At 41.9% G+C, this 17,673-nt stretch overlaps 2 protein-coding genes across 2 annotated transcripts; both read right to left on the reverse strand.

The window, feature by feature from the left end:
• Positions 1-1,625: 1,625 nt before the first annotated feature.
• LOC118425357 (probable cytochrome P450 49a1) lies at positions 1,626-9,132 on the reverse strand. Its single transcript, XM_035834165.1, has 11 exons — positions 8,316-9,132; positions 7,053-7,281; positions 6,410-6,609; positions 5,696-5,904; positions 5,620-5,654; positions 4,828-4,996; positions 4,156-4,322; positions 3,749-3,827; positions 2,927-3,086; positions 2,541-2,584; positions 1,626-2,108 (listed from the first exon to the last, which is right to left on the reverse strand). The coding sequence occupies exons 1-11, from the start codon at positions 8,536-8,538 to the stop codon at positions 2,001-2,003; spliced, it is 1,623 nt and encodes a 540-aa protein (XP_035690058.1). The 5' UTR covers positions 8,539-9,132; the 3' UTR covers positions 1,626-2,000.
• A 515-nt stretch (positions 9,133-9,647) lies between these two features.
• Positions 9,648-17,477, reverse strand: LOC118425589 (probable cytochrome P450 49a1). Its single transcript, XM_035834528.1, has 10 exons — positions 17,069-17,477; positions 15,996-16,224; positions 15,246-15,445; positions 14,727-14,937; positions 13,746-13,914; positions 12,915-13,081; positions 12,316-12,394; positions 11,857-12,016; positions 11,029-11,072; positions 9,648-10,761 (listed from the first exon to the last, which is right to left on the reverse strand). The coding sequence occupies exons 1-10, from the start codon at positions 17,268-17,270 to the stop codon at positions 10,654-10,656; spliced, it is 1,569 nt and encodes a 522-aa protein (XP_035690421.1). The 5' UTR covers positions 17,271-17,477; the 3' UTR covers positions 9,648-10,653.
• Positions 17,478-17,673: the final 196 nt, after the last annotated feature.

Consider the following 17,673-nt stretch of genomic DNA (forward strand, 5'->3'; position numbering starts at 1 on the left):
AACCAGTGCCTCTCACCTCACCTCACCGGTCCCATAGCCTCACCGGCCGTAGGGGCAGCACATCCATCAACATAAGTTTTCCACCTTTTCTGTCCTCAGCCAAGGTTGCAAGATGGTTGACTGTTTGTCCTGACCAGTCTTTCAAATCACTAGTCCAAGTCCGTCGTGGACGACCCCTAGGTCTTACACCCTCCGCCCTTCCTTGGAGTATGGTGTGGGTCAAAGTACCCTTTGCTCTTGTAGCATGGCCAAACCACTGTAGTTTCTGCTTTTTCACTAGTGACAGGAAACTTGGACGCGGGCCTACTAGGGACTTAACACGCTGCATGACTTCTCTGTTAGAAGTGTGAGTTGACCAGTGGACACGAAGTAGTCTTCGGTAGCAGTTCATCTCGAATGCATTTATCCGTTTTACAATCTCTGCATTTAGAGTCCAAGACTCAGCGCCATACAGGAAGATTGATAACACAAGGGAACGTAGAAGTTGGATTTTTGTTGGCGGGGAGATGTTGTGACTGTTCCAGATGTGCTTAAGTCTCGACAGTACGGAGGTTGCCTTGGCTATCCTGACCTTTATCTCTCTCACAGAACTGCAGTCCTCTGTCTGAAGGGAGCCCAGGTATGTAAATTCGCTAACCTGTTCTAGGTCAGTGCCTCTCACTGTAACCTGTACTGTGTCTGACGGGCCAGTCACAAGGCACTTGGTCTTCTCCAGGCTGACTTCCATACCGTATCTCCGGCTAGTGGAGTCCAGGCAGCTAAAGTGAGTTTGCTGGTCCTGTTTAGAGCCGTCAATCAGGTCGACATCGTCAGCAAATTGTAGGTGGTTGATGATACGACCTGCAAGTTTGACCGGAGACTCTAGTGGTGGCAGGGCTTCTCTCATGATGTTTTCCAAGAAGATGTTGCAGAGTGTTGGTGACAGCAGGCACCCCTGCCGCACTCCTACTGACGTAGGGAAGCACTCACTGAACTCATTGCCTATCATGACTGTGCAACCAGTGCGGTGTAGTTATAAATTAGTGTCCAAATTATACGTTGTAGATATAAAATGTATTATTTTGACGTATTGTGGATATGTCTTAACAATAAAATACAGTGTATGATACACCACTGAAAAATAGTAAATTGTCATTTGCCAGAAAGTTCATCTGTGTAAAGTTTTCATGTAAGAGCTTACTCCGTCAACGTTTCTGACAATTATAAATTCCTTATGTTGAAAGTTACAGTTTGGAATTCTCTTTACAATATTTCTATTGGTATCAAACGTTATCTCTTCATTTGTAATTGGGCATAATCATATGTATTTTACGTTGTATATTGTATATTACATCCAGCCCCAATATCTGTATTATGTATAACGTTATAACGTATCCTGATATAAGTGTATCGGTTAATTCACCAGATAAACAAGAACGACACTGTGTACCTAGAAAGAACGGCGCGGTGCAGAGGTGCTCTCGGCAAGGGTGGAACTTTGGCAATACTGTGGCATTAAGTACGAAATTTGTCTGGAATGTAAAATCATAGGACAGGCCATGTGTGGCGGTGTATCATACAGGGTACTTCAGACATAATTTGATGTCAGACACGTGTGGTAACAACTCAACATCTAACGTTACCATTTTAGATGCTGCGAAAATACCTGAGACGTTAAGAATCGTTAAAAATTTGATCCCTGTACACCTTTGTATTGCACAAAAGTTTTTAGCATTGTACTGTACTCTCCTGAACAATGGACCGATCCTCAAGCCCCGCCCCCTGTTCGATCATGCATGATTCTGTTTCGAAATAGAATAGGGGATTCTATGTTTTCGATTAGGGAGTTCTATTTGTTCGATTCGTTCGACAGGATGTAACCTCTACGCTGTCGAGCAGTTCCATGGTAGATATTCTTGACCAACTTCCGACCAAATGGTGTTGTCCAAATTCTACCAACCGTTGTTTAACCACCTGAACAGTACCAGGAGTATAATTGTATGCTTGGTTAGAAGGAATCTCTAAGTTCTTTCGGAGAAGACAAAGGTGTCCCTGTCCGGAGCAAACACCATCCTGTTCTCCTGCTTCATGTCTTCTCCTGCCCACCCGACGTGGAAATTTTGCACAATCTACAATAGAAATATAATAACATCATTTGGAACTTATTGATAAAAGAAAGGAAAAACGAACTAGCAAAACCACTCATACTTGACTGTGCTGTTATCGATAATATTTTGTTGTTCTGTATGCAGTCTCGTAGTTACCATTGTATAATCCTTGCAATTAACCTTGCAATTGTGCGATTGTTGAGTTTTGCTAATTGAAGACACATCATGCCCCAGTTTGAATGACCAATGACTTTGGCACCCATACGATATGGTAGAATAACGTAACATAAAGCAAATGACAACACACGATTTCTACATATGCACGTCTGTAACGGTACGTGGTGCTCAAAGGTATTTCACAAAAGAACATAGATAGATCAGAAAGATTTCTATGGAGCCCATACATCTAAGCTACAGAGTAAAACTTAACTCTTCGACGGCAAAGAGACCTACCCTGATCAATCCGAGATGCAGTTCTTGTTCTGCAAAACGCCGACCTGATGAAGGAATTAAACAAAATGATTAATTGACTCAGTGTCTTCGGACTCATAAGAACCCATGTGGCTTCTGCAGTGTAGATAAAGAATGTGGCTTCAAACGTGACTGAGTCCATATTCCCCCATCATGAAATGGATTAAAGATGCACTGCAGTGATGAGCGTTGTATCTATCTATGCAGTTACGTTTAGAACCGCATTCGAGACATTGCAGCGGCGCCACCTATCTGCATTGCGAAGTGGAACCAGTTTAGGGAAGAAGAAGGACGATCAATGAAACGTTTCTGGTTGTGTAAAAAGAACTTGTAATATTCATTCCAGAAACGTCCTGCAAAATCCTTACCGATGCACATCCTCGGTCCGTAGCCGAACGGCAGCAGGGTGAACGGTTGGATACTGCTAGACTCGTCATCACGGAGCCATCTTTCCGGTTTGTAGACTTCCGGTTCCGGATAGTATTCCGGAAGCGAGCTGATGACGTCATTACCAATTATGATGATCGTCTGAAAACATATCAAAATATAATATTTTAATGATTAGAATATGAGAGAGATAAACAAGTTGCCTAAGGGGAACAAATCAACAAAAATCCCTCTTGCCAAATCATATCATTATAAAACGAGCCCTATTCCATATTTTCCTGCGCATTTTTAATAATCAATCAAGTTAACCACTAGTTATGATCTCCCATGTCGCTACTGTCAAAAATCTTGCTTTCATCTGTCACCATCTGTATTGTCGTATGATTCTTAATCAGTTGTATCATCGTATGATTGTTACTAAGCCCTGTATTTGTGTGATGTGATTGTAAAATTAATGTTCTACCTGTAGTTATGTCTTTCTGTGCTAAGGATTTAAATTCCTGTGTTAAGTTTGTTTCGATGCCTAAATACGCAATTCAGCGCTGCAATGTACTTAGAGATTGATGGAACAGCAGTCGATAAACAATTATCTAATACATTATCGACGGCAGGACGAATAATGGTGAATTGTTATTAAATTTGTAGTTTACATTAAGCCTATCTAGACGGGGAGGGGAGGGGGGTATTGGTTGACGAAGTGTTCCGGTCAGACGTACATATTTCAAAATGACAGAGACCTTTCCCATACTATAGCGTTATATGTTCCCAATTGTAACTGGTCAAAGGTAAAAATGTTCACGTACCTTCGCAGGAACGACATAGCCCGACAACACGATGTCTCGGTCCAGCGTTCTTACGTTGTTAAGGAAAGTTGGATAAACCCTGAAAGATTTCGAAACAAAAAGAGAAAATACAAAGTCAGATGTGCCTTCTGTGCTACATGTATAGACCTACATTTCCACAATTTAGTAATTTGCTTAAATCTTGATTCCTCAAGTACAACAACCCATTACACACACACCTTGCAGATGTACAAAGAAAAAGAATAGGCGTTCAAAATCAGCAGCTACAGAAACAAATGAATGAAGTATGAAATGAAGTATCACCTATTAGAATTGCAGTTGGTGGCTTTTTCGTGATTCACACACCGCAGGGAACCACTAACTGCTACCTGACGTAGCCAAAAATTTCATATGAAACTTAAGTATACCTGAAAGTTTCCTTCACCACGGCCCGCAGGTAGTGCATCCTGTTCAACACCTTATCATCTATGGGCTGCTCGGCTGGGACCACCTCCTGGATCTCTCGGTAAAGTTTCTCCTGGGCTTCCGGGTTTTTCGCCAAGCAGAAGAGGTTGAACATCAGGGTGTTCCCCGTCTGAAATGAATAAAAAAAAATTATGAAAAAGATAAGATGCCATGATAGAATATTCTCATTAATTCTGCAAATGTACTCCTATTTTGCATAAATGGTATTTCATTTTGGACAACATTGTCTCCGCAACTTACATACAAAAAATCACGAAAATGCGCTGTTCCTTTCTTGAGTTATCCTCTTTCGAATGTCTTGACCAAAAATGCCCTGCTATCCCAAAACTAGCTAATAGGCTACGAGGCCCAAACTGCGTATGTCCCTTCTTAGCACAAGGCCTATCTAACACCCAAACATGGTGACCATACCTTGTTCAGATCACGAGATGGCGAAAACGGAAGCTACGCTGCAGTACCAAGGGAAGCTGATGGGGTGCCCAAAATCGAATCATTTCTAGCTTTCGTCACACCCTACCAACACACCAAGTAAGAAACCAATCCCTCAAGCCGTTCTTCATTATCGTGTTCACACACAGACACACACACACACACACACGCACACACACACACACCGTGTCGATCCCGGCAGACAACAGATCCAATGCCATCTCCATCGCCTCCTCGAAGGTGACGTCATTCCTGGACAGGAGGCTCTGGAGAAAGTCCGTGTCGGACTCGGCGGGTTTCCCATCTTCAATTGTACTCTGCGTCAGCTTTTCCTTCAGCAACTTCGCAGCGACTCTGAAGTTTGGTAGACACAGTTATTTTAATCTTTTAAGTTAGATTTTCCATGTTTCGGAAGAATTGACATAACAGGTGACTATCACCTTTTTCAAGATGTCAACGCCGAGACCAGCCTGTAGGTTTGATCCACTCACACCGGGAAGGACCCCTACTCTTTTCGATAAGTGCAGCAGGTTCTTTAACTTGCTTGAGGTGTGGCTCTCCTCAAACACGGGACCTCCATTTAACGTCCTATCTGAGGGACTAGACGAAATTAGGTACTAACTCATTTTCACCTGAGTAAAGTGAGGAAAGCCGTGTAACGTGTTTTGAAAAGGGCAAAAGATCGGTGACACGGCAGGGTTCAAACTCGCGACCTCTCGGTCCCAAGCCAAACACGCTATCATGTAACGGATATACCATAGATGAAAAATACCCGCATCCCTTTGTCGATCTTAAAAATGGCCGATTTTCCACGTCCTAAGATCGTGGATAATGTGACAGGGGTATATACAGCTGCAGCAGAAGCTAGAGAGAGAGAGCCGAAGCTGTTGTGTTGGGAGAATATCAACCAAGTCATGACATTACATATTAAGCAGATTGAAAGTCTGTACTCTGTACTGCAACCCCAACACCCATACCCCCCTCTGTTGATGTTTAGCGCAAACCAGAAGAACTACATGAAATTTCCTAGAACAAAATTTAAGCGTCACTTACGTGTGCCACTGGTCGATCGCCTTTTGGAACTTCCTCCAGGTCGGTGTGCTGATGTACTTGTAGAGACCAGTTGCTGACATTTCCAGTTTGGCAAATGCGTTGAAGAAAGTCGTTGACCCCGCCAATCATCATTTGTGCGTCAGAACCCGGTTCAAGGTCACCCAAGGTCAGGCAACCTAGCCGCTTGTCCAGCACAACCACGCTGATCGCTAGGGGTAGGGTGTAAATTTAAGAAAAAAAACATGATGGTCAGTTATGGTCTGGGGTCGCAAGGAAACAAAAAGAAGAGTTGACTTTGATGTTGACGTTGACTCAATTTTGAACTACGATTAGCTTGAAATTTCTGCCAATTATTTGTAGTGGCCCTACGCATGCAATACACCAATACGAACATACGTCCACTATGTAATTTGGTTTGAAATTTCAGTCTATTGTTTTAAACTGCGAAAACCAAATAAAGCTCTCATCTCATCTCATCTCATCTCATCTCATACAATATCAAATTACGGGCATGGCAGACAGACTACAAAATCAATCACACTAAAATTACATCAGATACATGTGTTGAAATTACGTCTCTACTATACTACTGAAAATTACGTTTACAGCCATATTCTTGCTTTAGTCTATAAAACTGGAGTTTTTTTTTTAGAAAAAAAAACGCTCTAGATGCCGTCCTGCACTAGGCGTAGAGTTTAAGGGTTTCCTACTCACACTCTAGCGTCCATCTGTACACATAGTTGATGAAGTTGTGAACTTGACCTCCGCTCTCCTCCTTCCCTATCAGAGCCTTGATGACGTCAACCAAGTCCCTGGTGACGTCATCCTGCAGAGAGGCGTACGCACCGACAGTCTTGGGCCGCATGAGGTCCTTCTGAACCGAACTGCGCACGCGCTGCCACTCAGGACCGTTTCTGAGAAGTAAAGACGAAACCTGATTTGTCGCGAATGGTTCACCAGGTAGGTAAATGACAGAAGAACAATTTTCTTGTTCAGATATAAAGTCCATGGCACGTTTGCTCTATTGATGACGTCACGTATACGTAAGATCATGTGACAATAAAGTCACGTGTTTGTATGTACTCTGTAACTCTCGCGAGTAAGAAAATTTGATACGTGTGTACATATATATATATATATGCACCTGTCTGTCTGTGTGTGTGTGTGCGCGTGTGCGTGTGTGTGTGTATGTGTGCGTGTGTGTGTATGTGTGTGTTGTATTTATGTGTACGTTTGTGCGTGTGCGTGTGTGTGTGTGTGCGTGTGTGTAAGTGAGCGTGTGCGTGTGTATGTATGTGTGTGTGTGTATGTGTGTGTGTATTGTATTTATGTGTACGTTTGTATTGTCTATACCTACAGAACCACTATTCCAGCTGGCAGCTTCTTCATCTCCCGGTAGGTTTTGATGCTGTCCACCTGTGGGCGCTCCGGATATCTCCCCTCGTTGCGGTACACCTTCTGGATGTCCTTCGGATCGCTGATGACCACTAGTTCTCTTGGTCCGATCTTTTCACGGTAGATACTCCCGTAGGTCTTTGTTCTCTCTCTGTATGAATCTCGCAGGTTTGTTTTTATTGGAAATCGACCTAAAAGAAAAAAGTACAACATAACTAGAGTTCGGCGACCTCATACCTCCATGAAAATTTAGAGCTTTTGTAAAGTTTATGCAATTGACTGATACATTAACATAATTTATGCGTGGTGTTGTTCATTATTGACTAACGTACACATCTCACAGGTATAAAATTCCAATCATTAGATATAAAGCGGCTTTGCAATTTTTACTTAAATTATGCAAATAAGTTCCTCATTACCATATTTAGTATCTGCTTATATTCCATCTATCATAATTAGTAAGTGTTACATTTATTGAAGTCCAGTTATTGCTAATAATGGTATCATACCATTTCCTCATTAATTATGCAAATAAGGTCCTCATTTGCATAAAATGTATATCATTATGATGAAACCAATCCATCCAGCCGTTCTTGAGTTATCTTGTTGACAGACAGACAGACAGACACACACACAAACGCAGGGTAAAATATAACCTCCATGACATTTCATGGAGGTAATTACGTTTTTTGACAACAGAGTTAGTAGTTCATCATTAGATTACAATACTGCTTGCTAAAGTTATACGTAGTTTATCTGGACCTTTTGTGCCACTATAGTTGCTATACTACAAGAACAACAAAGTATACCATAACGGAAAACAATTACGGAAGTTTCTCTTGTAACCAAAACAGAGAAAAGAGAGCATCATTCGTAAGATGAAAAACGTCGCGAAAGAACTAAAAGGCGCCAAACATCTGCTTGTGGACCTGTGATCCAACGGGACCCTGATCGGGAACTGTGACGTCACAAACGAGGTCGTGGTTCGTAACTTCCAATTCTCTTCGTCCTTCACATACAATTGCTTTAAAACAATAGGGCGTCATAAGCTGAACTTTCTTTTACTATTTTTTGCTTAACTCTATCCTTGGCGCTTTGAGGTAGAAATTTTCTCCTACGATTTGCATGTAGAACGTTGTCAGGGCCCCTATGCAGAGGAGTCGGGGTCAATAGGGCAGTATTACGGCTAATCCTTGAGGCTCCCTTTCTGTGGCATGTTACGTACCAAAAGGAGTATAATCCAACGCCGTCCCAATCAAGGGAAGACCCTTCGGCCCGGGGATCTCCTCAAACGGCCGAGCGGCTGTGCCGTCCGCAACGCTGTCTTCCGCCCGGGTGCTCTGCAGACGGTAGGTCGTTTTTAGGGTCGCCAAACTTCGTGCGCCACAAACCCGGAGCAAACTCTGCCCCTGGTGTCGGACTGCTCTCTGTACATATAGCCAGGACATCCTCACACTCAAATCTTCTTGAGATCTTAGACTCAACAGGTGTCCAGAAATGTCGGCCTGAGTCCCCACTTGCGGATTTCTTGTTGTGTCTCTTGTAGAGGTGAAGAATTGTCACGCGGCCCCTTCACGAAGACTGGGAGGTCATCGACCGTACGGATGACAGCACAAAGACAGGGACATGGGTCATCCACGGACTGAACCAATAGGACATTCTCATCATGTGCACATTCAAGTTTTTTTTAGATATCTCATACTCAACAGGTGTTTAAGTGGACAGGAATGCTGGCCTTCCCAGTGAATGGTTTCTATCTGGCTGTCTCTCTGTCTGAGGTGAAGAGTTGTTACGGTTTCTGCATATGGGGAGACACAACAATTAGCGCCTTCGCAAAGAGCCCCCGGCGATAGAACATGTATTTTTTTTATTTGTTTGTGCAATTTTATTATATAAATTAAATCTCATATTATCTAGAATATCTTAATATGAATAAATATATAAATTTGAATAAATCTGATATGAAGGAATTATACCAAGTCCAAGATGGTGGACCATATGGCCAGATCTACCGAAATGATCGCGTATATCAAGACAAATACATATATATTTGTATTGAAATTAATTTTTTGCATCATTGTTTTGTTTATGCCCGTTTGTCTGTTCCCTTACTCCAGAGCACTATATGGTTCCCAATGTGCCGTCCACAAATTTTAATCCAATATCTTAGGCATTCTTATGTGGGCATCAAAGGTCACTGGGGTGCGGTAATCGGACTTTGAGCCTCCAAAGTACTAAAGACATGTGACCCAGAGGTACGTAGAAGCTGTTCACCAACAGTACGTGGACTTGTTGGTGATGTCCAACGTAGATGTACATGTATGTGTCAGATGGGTGTTTGTGTATGCTGCCGCTTCAACGGCTTAAAGACCCACTAATATTTTGGCACTAAGATTTGAAATATTAATATATATTATTGAGAACAAAAGTGTTATGGGAAGGGCATTGATGATGACGCCAATGGCGTCATATCATAGCCGAAAAGCCGTCCACACGCTAAGCAGACAAACAAATAGACAGACAGACACTGCTATTAAATCATTGTATCAGGCTCTTCTGGTTTTTACTATTGTTAAACTTTTATTCACACCATTGACGTTATAGCCAACCGACCATGCAATAAAAACTGACATCTGTATGAAGTTAGTTTGAATGTAAATATATGCGAATATGTCTGAGGAATGCAGTTCGCGCTTGATAACACTTCCACGTATTCATGCGCGGCGACAGGAATTGTGGGTAATATGTCAAGGGTGAAGACCCCTGAGAAATAAACAAAACACGTCATTGACAAATTGCCCAAAATAGCAGTCGCCGCGCATGCTTACTCTAAGGTTTGACCGAGCTTATAACATACACGGAGCTTTAAAGAATATCTATTGAGTGTCAATTTGACAAGAACATTACCATTTTTACTTGAATGTCCCAAACAGTTTGATATGCATAGTTCAACTCAAAAATGGCCATCATCTTATGTACTGTACAGGGTACTCAAATGATTAAAAATTGCCAATTCAAAAGCATAATTGAATTCGACATGTACACGCGGAGAAATATATATATTTTTATATTATTAGAAAAAACTTAAAGTTCCATCACTACACCAAAGAACATAATCTCATTCCATAATATAAAGTTTATAAAGTAGATTACCATTTCCATGTATTTCTCATTGCAATCATGCGGTATATATGTTACAGAATCTGATGTTATACAGTTTTGTTACATGTTGATGATATGTGTTGGCAATGAAGTACAATGCTACGTAACACAACCAGGTAATATCGTTATAATTGTTTATTACGATAGCTAGAACGTTTATTCGGTTGGTAGATGCCATTCATTCATTCATTCATTCATCCATTCATTCATTCATTCATCCACCCATTCTGAGGAGCCATGAGCCATGGTCAGTCCTCCAATACATAATCATTTACAGACTTTTCACTAACTGATGGTGTTGGACACATTTCATCAAGTAAAAAAAACAACTCCGCGTCTTAACTTTAGTGGATGCTAATCAACGAAAGAAACATAATTGGATACTTGTAGAGATTATATCTTTACGCTCTTGCAGAGAAGACGAATGAGTCCCTGTCCGGAGAAAGTACCAGCCGGTTCACTTGTTTCATGTCCTCTCCTGCCCATCCGACGTGGAAGTTCTGAACAATCTACATGAGAAAATATCATCATCATCAACTGCGCATTAATTGTTTAGGAAGAATTAGTGGTGATAATGTTATGTTTGGTAACAGTACATTGTAGAAATGGTAGAATGAAACTGAAGAGGGGAAAGGGCAAGGTATAAAACAAAGTACATTGTACAAGACATACACGCTATACCCATACATTTTGTGAAATTAAAGTAAAAGATAGAAATGGACTTGATCTAAATAGAACCGTAATTTTCAATGCCTAAATAATGCAACGAAACTTACCCTGATCAATCCGAGATGAAGCTCTTGTTCTGCGAAACGCCGACCTGGTAAAGGAATTAAGAATGATAAGAGAAACAAGATATTCAAAAAATTGACCAAGCGCAAAGAACTAAATTCTTGGAAAGTCCAGCAAATGTCCTGAAAAAATCTCATGGAAGTCCTAAAAAACAAAAGAAACATTCTAAAAAAATCCAGGAAAATCTGGAAAACATTCCAGGAAAGTCCTGAAAAAGTTCCAGGAAAGTCCTGAAAAAGTTCCAGAAAAGTGCATCTAATGGCATCGTCTCCCCTGAAGAGTTGTCACGGTTTCTGCATATGAAAAGCCCCTGCACAAAGACTGTGGCGTCATCGACCCTACCGGGGTCATGGTCAGCACCCATGGACTGAACTATTATTGAGGCGGGGGTGGCGTTCAGGCGACAAACCGTGCGGTGTATCTTATCCCTATTTAGGCTTAGGTTCCATTTCCGAAATTTCCGAACTTCCGGGCCCGGCGAGATGTTTGCGGAAACGGAAAATGAAACTGTTTACAAAGGAATATACACAAATTATGTTCCTGACTATTGCTTTTAAGTTATGTGTGTTTTGTTGCCTTTCTTGTCATATTTTTCGTTTCCCAAAGCTGCCCGGCCGGGTCCAGGGTTGGGAATTGGGACCTAGGCCTTAGAAGGGACTTTTGAAGCTCGCGCCAACTTTCAAAGTCCTAAAAAAACAAAAGAAACATTCTAAAAAAAATCCAGGAAAATCTGGAAAACATTCCAGGAAAGTCCTGAAAAAGTTCCAGGAAAGTCCTGAAAAAGTTCCAGAAAAGTCCTGTAAAATCTGTACCAATGCACATCCTCGGTCCGTAGCCGAACGGCAGCAGGGTGAACGGTTGGACGCTGCTCGACTCGTCATCACGGAGCCATCTTTCCGGTTTGTAGACTTCCGGTTCCGGATAGTATTCCGGAAGCGAGCTGATGACGTCGTGAGCCATGAAGATCTTCGTCTGGTGAGAGATGTATGGACGAGATATTTATTTTCGAATACTACACCATTTGGTTTTTGTTGCTGTTGAACTTGTACTTTGTGTCTTACTGTCTGCAAAGATGTTACTATTTGAATGGATGAATGAATTTTATTAACGTGTCATGCGTTAAATGCGTTACTATAATTGCATTCAGGATAATCCTCCTTGATTCCTGACTCTACTGACATAACCCATTGGTCATTCGAACTGAGGAAGATAGGGTGACCGACAGCAATGTTCCCAACTGTAACTTCCCAATGGTAGAAATGTTAACATACCTTCGCAGGGACGACATATCCAGACAACACCATGTCTCGGTCCAGCGTTCTTATGTTGTTGCCAACAGTTGGACAAAGCCTAAAAAAAGATGAAGAAAAATAAGCTAAAAATGTGACTTCTAAATGTATCGTTCTGCCTTATTCTATGTAAATGTTCCAATACATAATGCATGCACGTTCGGTGACACCCAACATTGCTGCCTGGGATACCGTCTGTATTGTCTTGTTGCAATTCAATTGAAATAAAATAAAAATTAAATTAAATTTAAAAAAAAATGAAATTAAAAAAAATATTAAAACAAAATGAAATGAAATAAAACAAAATGAAATGAAATAAAATACAATGAAATAAAATAGAATAAATATATGATACATCATAGCAAATCACGATGAAACATGATAAAATATCATATACAAAATACAATACAAAGTAATAAAACATCATAAACTAAGTCAAAAGGATCATTGTGGGCAAGAACTAACCTAATTTAGTTATTAAAGTATTTAAAAAGTATTCAAAAACATCAAGTATGGGCGAGGACTAACTTTCCAGGTATAAGAAGCAAGACTTTTGTAAAGGTTATAAAACCCAAGCTCACCTGAAAGTTTCCTTCACCACTGCCCGCAGGTAGTGCATCCTGTTCAACACCTTATCATCTATGGGCTGCTCGGCTGGGACCACCTCCTGGATCTCTCGGTAAAGTTTCTCCTGGGCTTCCGGGTTTTTCGCCAGGCAGAAGAGATTGAACATCAGGGTGTTCCCCGTCTGAAAAGATGAAAATCAAGCTAAGCTAAACTACAAAAATGATATGTACGGTTTATATTGAAAAATGTTTAAACTTTGTTCCAACACTAAAAGGAACTGACCATAAACTTTCGGCCGAACACTCCGACCTTCTTCAGATGAAATGACTCGCTGCACTAATCCGGAAGTCGTCGGATGAAGTCAGGTAGCAGCGAATCATGAATGATATTGAAAGTTCGAAGATTTCATCAGAAGAAGGTCGGAGTGTTCGGCCGAAAATTTATGGTGAGTTTCTCTTAGTGTTGGAACAAAGTTTAAACATTTTTTAATATGGGATCTACCAACACAGATGAGCTTTCATTCGGATATGTACGGCTTACTATACTTCCTTATGGGGGTGGGACATGTTTGGTTTTTCCTAGCCTTCATGCTGGTACTAGCAGAAGAAATGAAAAATGAAAATTAAAAAAAAAAATGTGTCTGCCTACCAAAAAATTATACTTGCCCACCAAAAAGGCCGGTGAAAGATGCTGTGACTTCATCGACCCACGGCCTTTAAGGGGAACGTCTAGAGTTTCCATGTCCCGAGATAATTGAAGATACATGTAATAGGTGTTCTCGAATGATAGGCAAACTCTGAAGCCTCATTGGGATAGGGTTCAAAAAATAGTCTGAACTAACATACCGTGTCGATCCCAGCAGCCATCAGATCCACCGCCATCAGCATGGCCTCCTCGAAGGTGACGTCACTCCTGGACAGGAGGCTCTGGAGGAAGTCCGTGTCGGACTCGGCGGGTTTTCCTTCTTCGGCTGCACTTTTGGCCAGCTTTTCCTTCAGCAACTTGGCAGCAACTCTAAGGTTTGACAGCAGATTCAAATAGACGATTTGAGCTTCTCATGATTGAATAAAGGTTCAAACAAACAAACATAGTCAAAACTCCTCAGGCAGAATAGTCGAAGACCTGTGGATCTAGCCGCAGAGCATTTTCAACCAATTGTAGATATGTTATGTTTTAGAGCTGTATTTGTCTTTGATGTCTGTCAGTGATTCAGTCCGAGTTGTATTACTTTGTTGAACAGTGCAGTTCAGTTAACTACATGTACTAGTTAACTTCTAGACTGTCATTTTGAGTGTTCGAATCAATAAAAACCAAATCATCATCATCATCAATTCTCCTGCGCAGATTCGACTCTGCTTGTTCCGACTCTGCTTGCTTGCCCTCCCATATCTAAATTTTACTATTGTGGGCGTCGGCACTAACCAGCTGTTAGCCAATCAGAGATGATGTTGTGTTCCTCAAATAGAAAATTTGTTCTAAATAAGACATGAAGACTACTACGTGAAGTTTTTAACAACAAATTTTAAGCCTCACATTTGATAAAATTGCTGTGTACGTTGCAGTGCTAGTACTAGTGCTAGTACCATGTTTTCTTTTAAAGGACACTTTTGACGCCAGATGAAGACAAATGTTGTTACTTCCTCTTAAACAGGTTGTATAACTCCAACAACAGGCGCTGCCTCCTAAATTCCGATTGGAATTTCAGAAATACGTTTTAAACGTGTGTATGACTTTGCTATATGGCAATGCAAGAATAAATTCTTTCATTGTCTTGCTTGGGTGGTGTATATGAATGAAAGGAAGGAAGAAAAAAGAAAGCTACCTACCCGTGCCATTGGTCGATTGCATTTGCAAACTTCCTCCAAGTAGGGGTACTAATGTACTTGTACAGACGTCCGGCTCCTGACATCTCCAGCTTGACGGCAGCATTGAAGAAGTCGTTAACTCCGTCGATCATCAGTTTTGCGTCAGAACCAGGAACAAGGTCATCCAAGGTCAGGCAACCGAGCCGCTTGTCCAGCACAACCACGCTGATCGCTGGAGGGTTAGGGTTTAAATTCAAGAACAAAAAAATCATAGTCAAAGATCATATCTTCAACTGGGGCACGGTCGGACTCTTTGCGGAAACCAAAAATTAAAATTGTATTAAAAAAAAAAAAAGAAATTTTGCGTTTTAAACTTTCCTATCAACATTTCTCCAATCAAAAGTGCAGCGATGTCGGGAACTCAGACCACGGCGAACACTTCATTTTCTCATTACCGCGAAATTAGATCTCTGCGAACTAAATTCATTTACAATACTCATAACATTGCCCTCAAGTATGGTTTAAGGGTTTCCTACTCACCCTCTAGCGCCCATCTGTACACGAAGTTGGTGAAGTTCTGAACTTGGCCTCCGCTCCCTTCCTTCCCTATTAGAGCCCTGATGACGTCAACCAAGTCCCTTGTGACGTCATCCTGCAGAGAGGCGTACGCACCGACAGTCTTGGGCCGCATGAGGTCCTTCTGCACCGAGCTGCGCACGCGCTGCCACTCAGGGCCATTCCTGAGGCATGAAAATTAATATTTTTTAATCATGAACATAACGAGGACAATGCGCTTAATTTATGAAAATAAAGTACAACCAATGAATAAACAATTAATCAAAAAGAAATAAATCATTGTTGTCTAGTGTTAACGTCATAGTAGGTTCATAGTAGGCTGTTGCGCAGTCATTGATTGAATCATTGTTAATGTAGGCCCATACCCTGTTATTCTATGATCATGGTATCAGAGGTCCATACAGTACTGTTAATTCCCTGTTATCCCTGTTAATGATGCCATAATTCCATCATACAGAACTGTTATATGACTTATATGTATCTTTGCAATTGCTACCATGTTGCACACTTCAAAACAAATATGTAACGTTATGTCTGTCTATGTGTGTGTCTTTATGTGTGTGTGTGTGTGTGTCTGTCTGTCTGTATGTGTGTGTGTGTGTGTGTGCGTTTGTGTGTGTGTGTGTGTGTCTGTCTGTCTGTGTGTGTGTGTGTGTGTGTCTGTCTGTCTGTCTGTGTGTGTGTGTGTGTGTGTCTGCGTGCGTCTGTACGTACAGGTTCACTACCCCGATCGGCAGCTTCTTTATTTCCCGGTACGTTCTAACGCTCTCCAGCTGAACGCGCTCCGGATACCTCCCCTCATTGCGGAACACCTTCTCTATCTCCTTGGGATCGCTGATAACCACCAGGTCCAGCGGTCCCAGCTTCTCCCGATAGATGCTCCCGTAGGCCTTTGTTCTCTCCCTGAAGGATTCACGGAGGTGTGTTTTAAGCGGAAACCGACCTGAAAGAAAAATCATTACAAGTTAGATACGACAGGGAGTCACCTCTAGAACGTCCAGATGGATTTCAATGATATTTGGGAACACGAAGGTCAAGGTCATTTGGGGGCCTCTTCGTGGCAGGTAATACGTAATTTAGCTATTGTATTGCAATACTGTGTGCTAGGGCGTCGCTACAGGGCACTGGTCTTAATCTGGTTTATAATTCACACTTGCACTCAACTAGTGTCTGTAAATCACGTACTGCAGTTCGAGGAAGAAAAATAGGGGACTCAAGAACCGTGACAGTTTTCTGTGTAGTGTAAAACTGCTTGGGACCCCCTTCTCACTTCATATGTAACCTACGTTAAACGTCGGTCCGGGTTATATAAGTACGCCCCTTTGAAAAGCAGCACTGTGGGTTTGAGTGATCTTTATATCAACACCTCCACTTAAGACCCCCCCCCCCCCACACACACACACAGAGATATGCACTTGAAGTTTAGCTAAACTAGAGTGCATTATACTCTAGATTATATGATAGCGTTGGAGATCTGAAGTGTCAGCTGGATAACAAAAGAGAAGAATTTGGCTAGCCTGTATTTACACAAGGAGGGAAAATCAAGTCATCTCTCTGGGGCTAATGATCCCCTCCCCAAGATTGCTAAGGGCCGGCCGCTGGTAGCGCGATTTTAGTGGGGCTAAAATTTGGCCGAATTGCCAGTCTTCTGTAGTCTGAAGTCAGTTCACTCCTAGGCCAATTAACACCTACTACTGCCTGGCTTTTATTCCTAGCTTGTCTATAGTTCCCTATTACTATTCGGTCAGACAGGAGTCTGGTAGAGACTTTATAGTGGACGTACTTACCAAACGGTGCATAGTCCAACCCCGTTCCGATCAAGGGAAGGCCCTTCGGCCCGGGGATCTTCTCAAAAGGCCGAGCGGCTGTGTCGTAAGCAACGCTCTCTTCCGCCCTGGTACTCTGCGAACGGTAGGTCACCAAACTCCGAGCGCTACAAACGTTGAACAACCTCCCATGGTGTCTGACAACTCTCGGTAACAAGGACATCTTGAGAAGATTCAACAGGTGTTTAGAAGATCAGACAGTCCGCGGTGGTTATCCTCTCCCCCCGGGAGGTTCTTGAGGGTTTCTCGGTGTTGTCTGTCAAAAAAGCTGTCAGGGCTAAATGATCTGAATATGAAAGGCCCCCACAAAAACCCTGGGAGGCCTTCGGTCGCAATGACTATCAGTTTTCGCCGTGGGTCATCGTCCTGGTCTATCGAGGTCATCGTTCGTTCAGCCCGCCCACAGACTGAACCATTATTAACAAGGGATGGGGGTGATAATATTTCATGAATCAATTCATACAGTGTGAATTATGCAGATGGCGACTGTCGTGACAAAATGCGAAGCAATTAAGTTAACTCGAGAAAGTCAAAACTCAAAACTGTTTTTTCTATATCAGCGCCGC

The sequence above is a fragment of the Branchiostoma floridae genome, chromosome 11, assembly GCF_000003815.2.
Source record: "Branchiostoma floridae strain S238N-H82 chromosome 11, Bfl_VNyyK, whole genome shotgun sequence".
Taxonomy (NCBI): Eukaryota; Metazoa; Chordata; class Leptocardii; order Amphioxiformes; family Branchiostomatidae; genus Branchiostoma; species Branchiostoma floridae.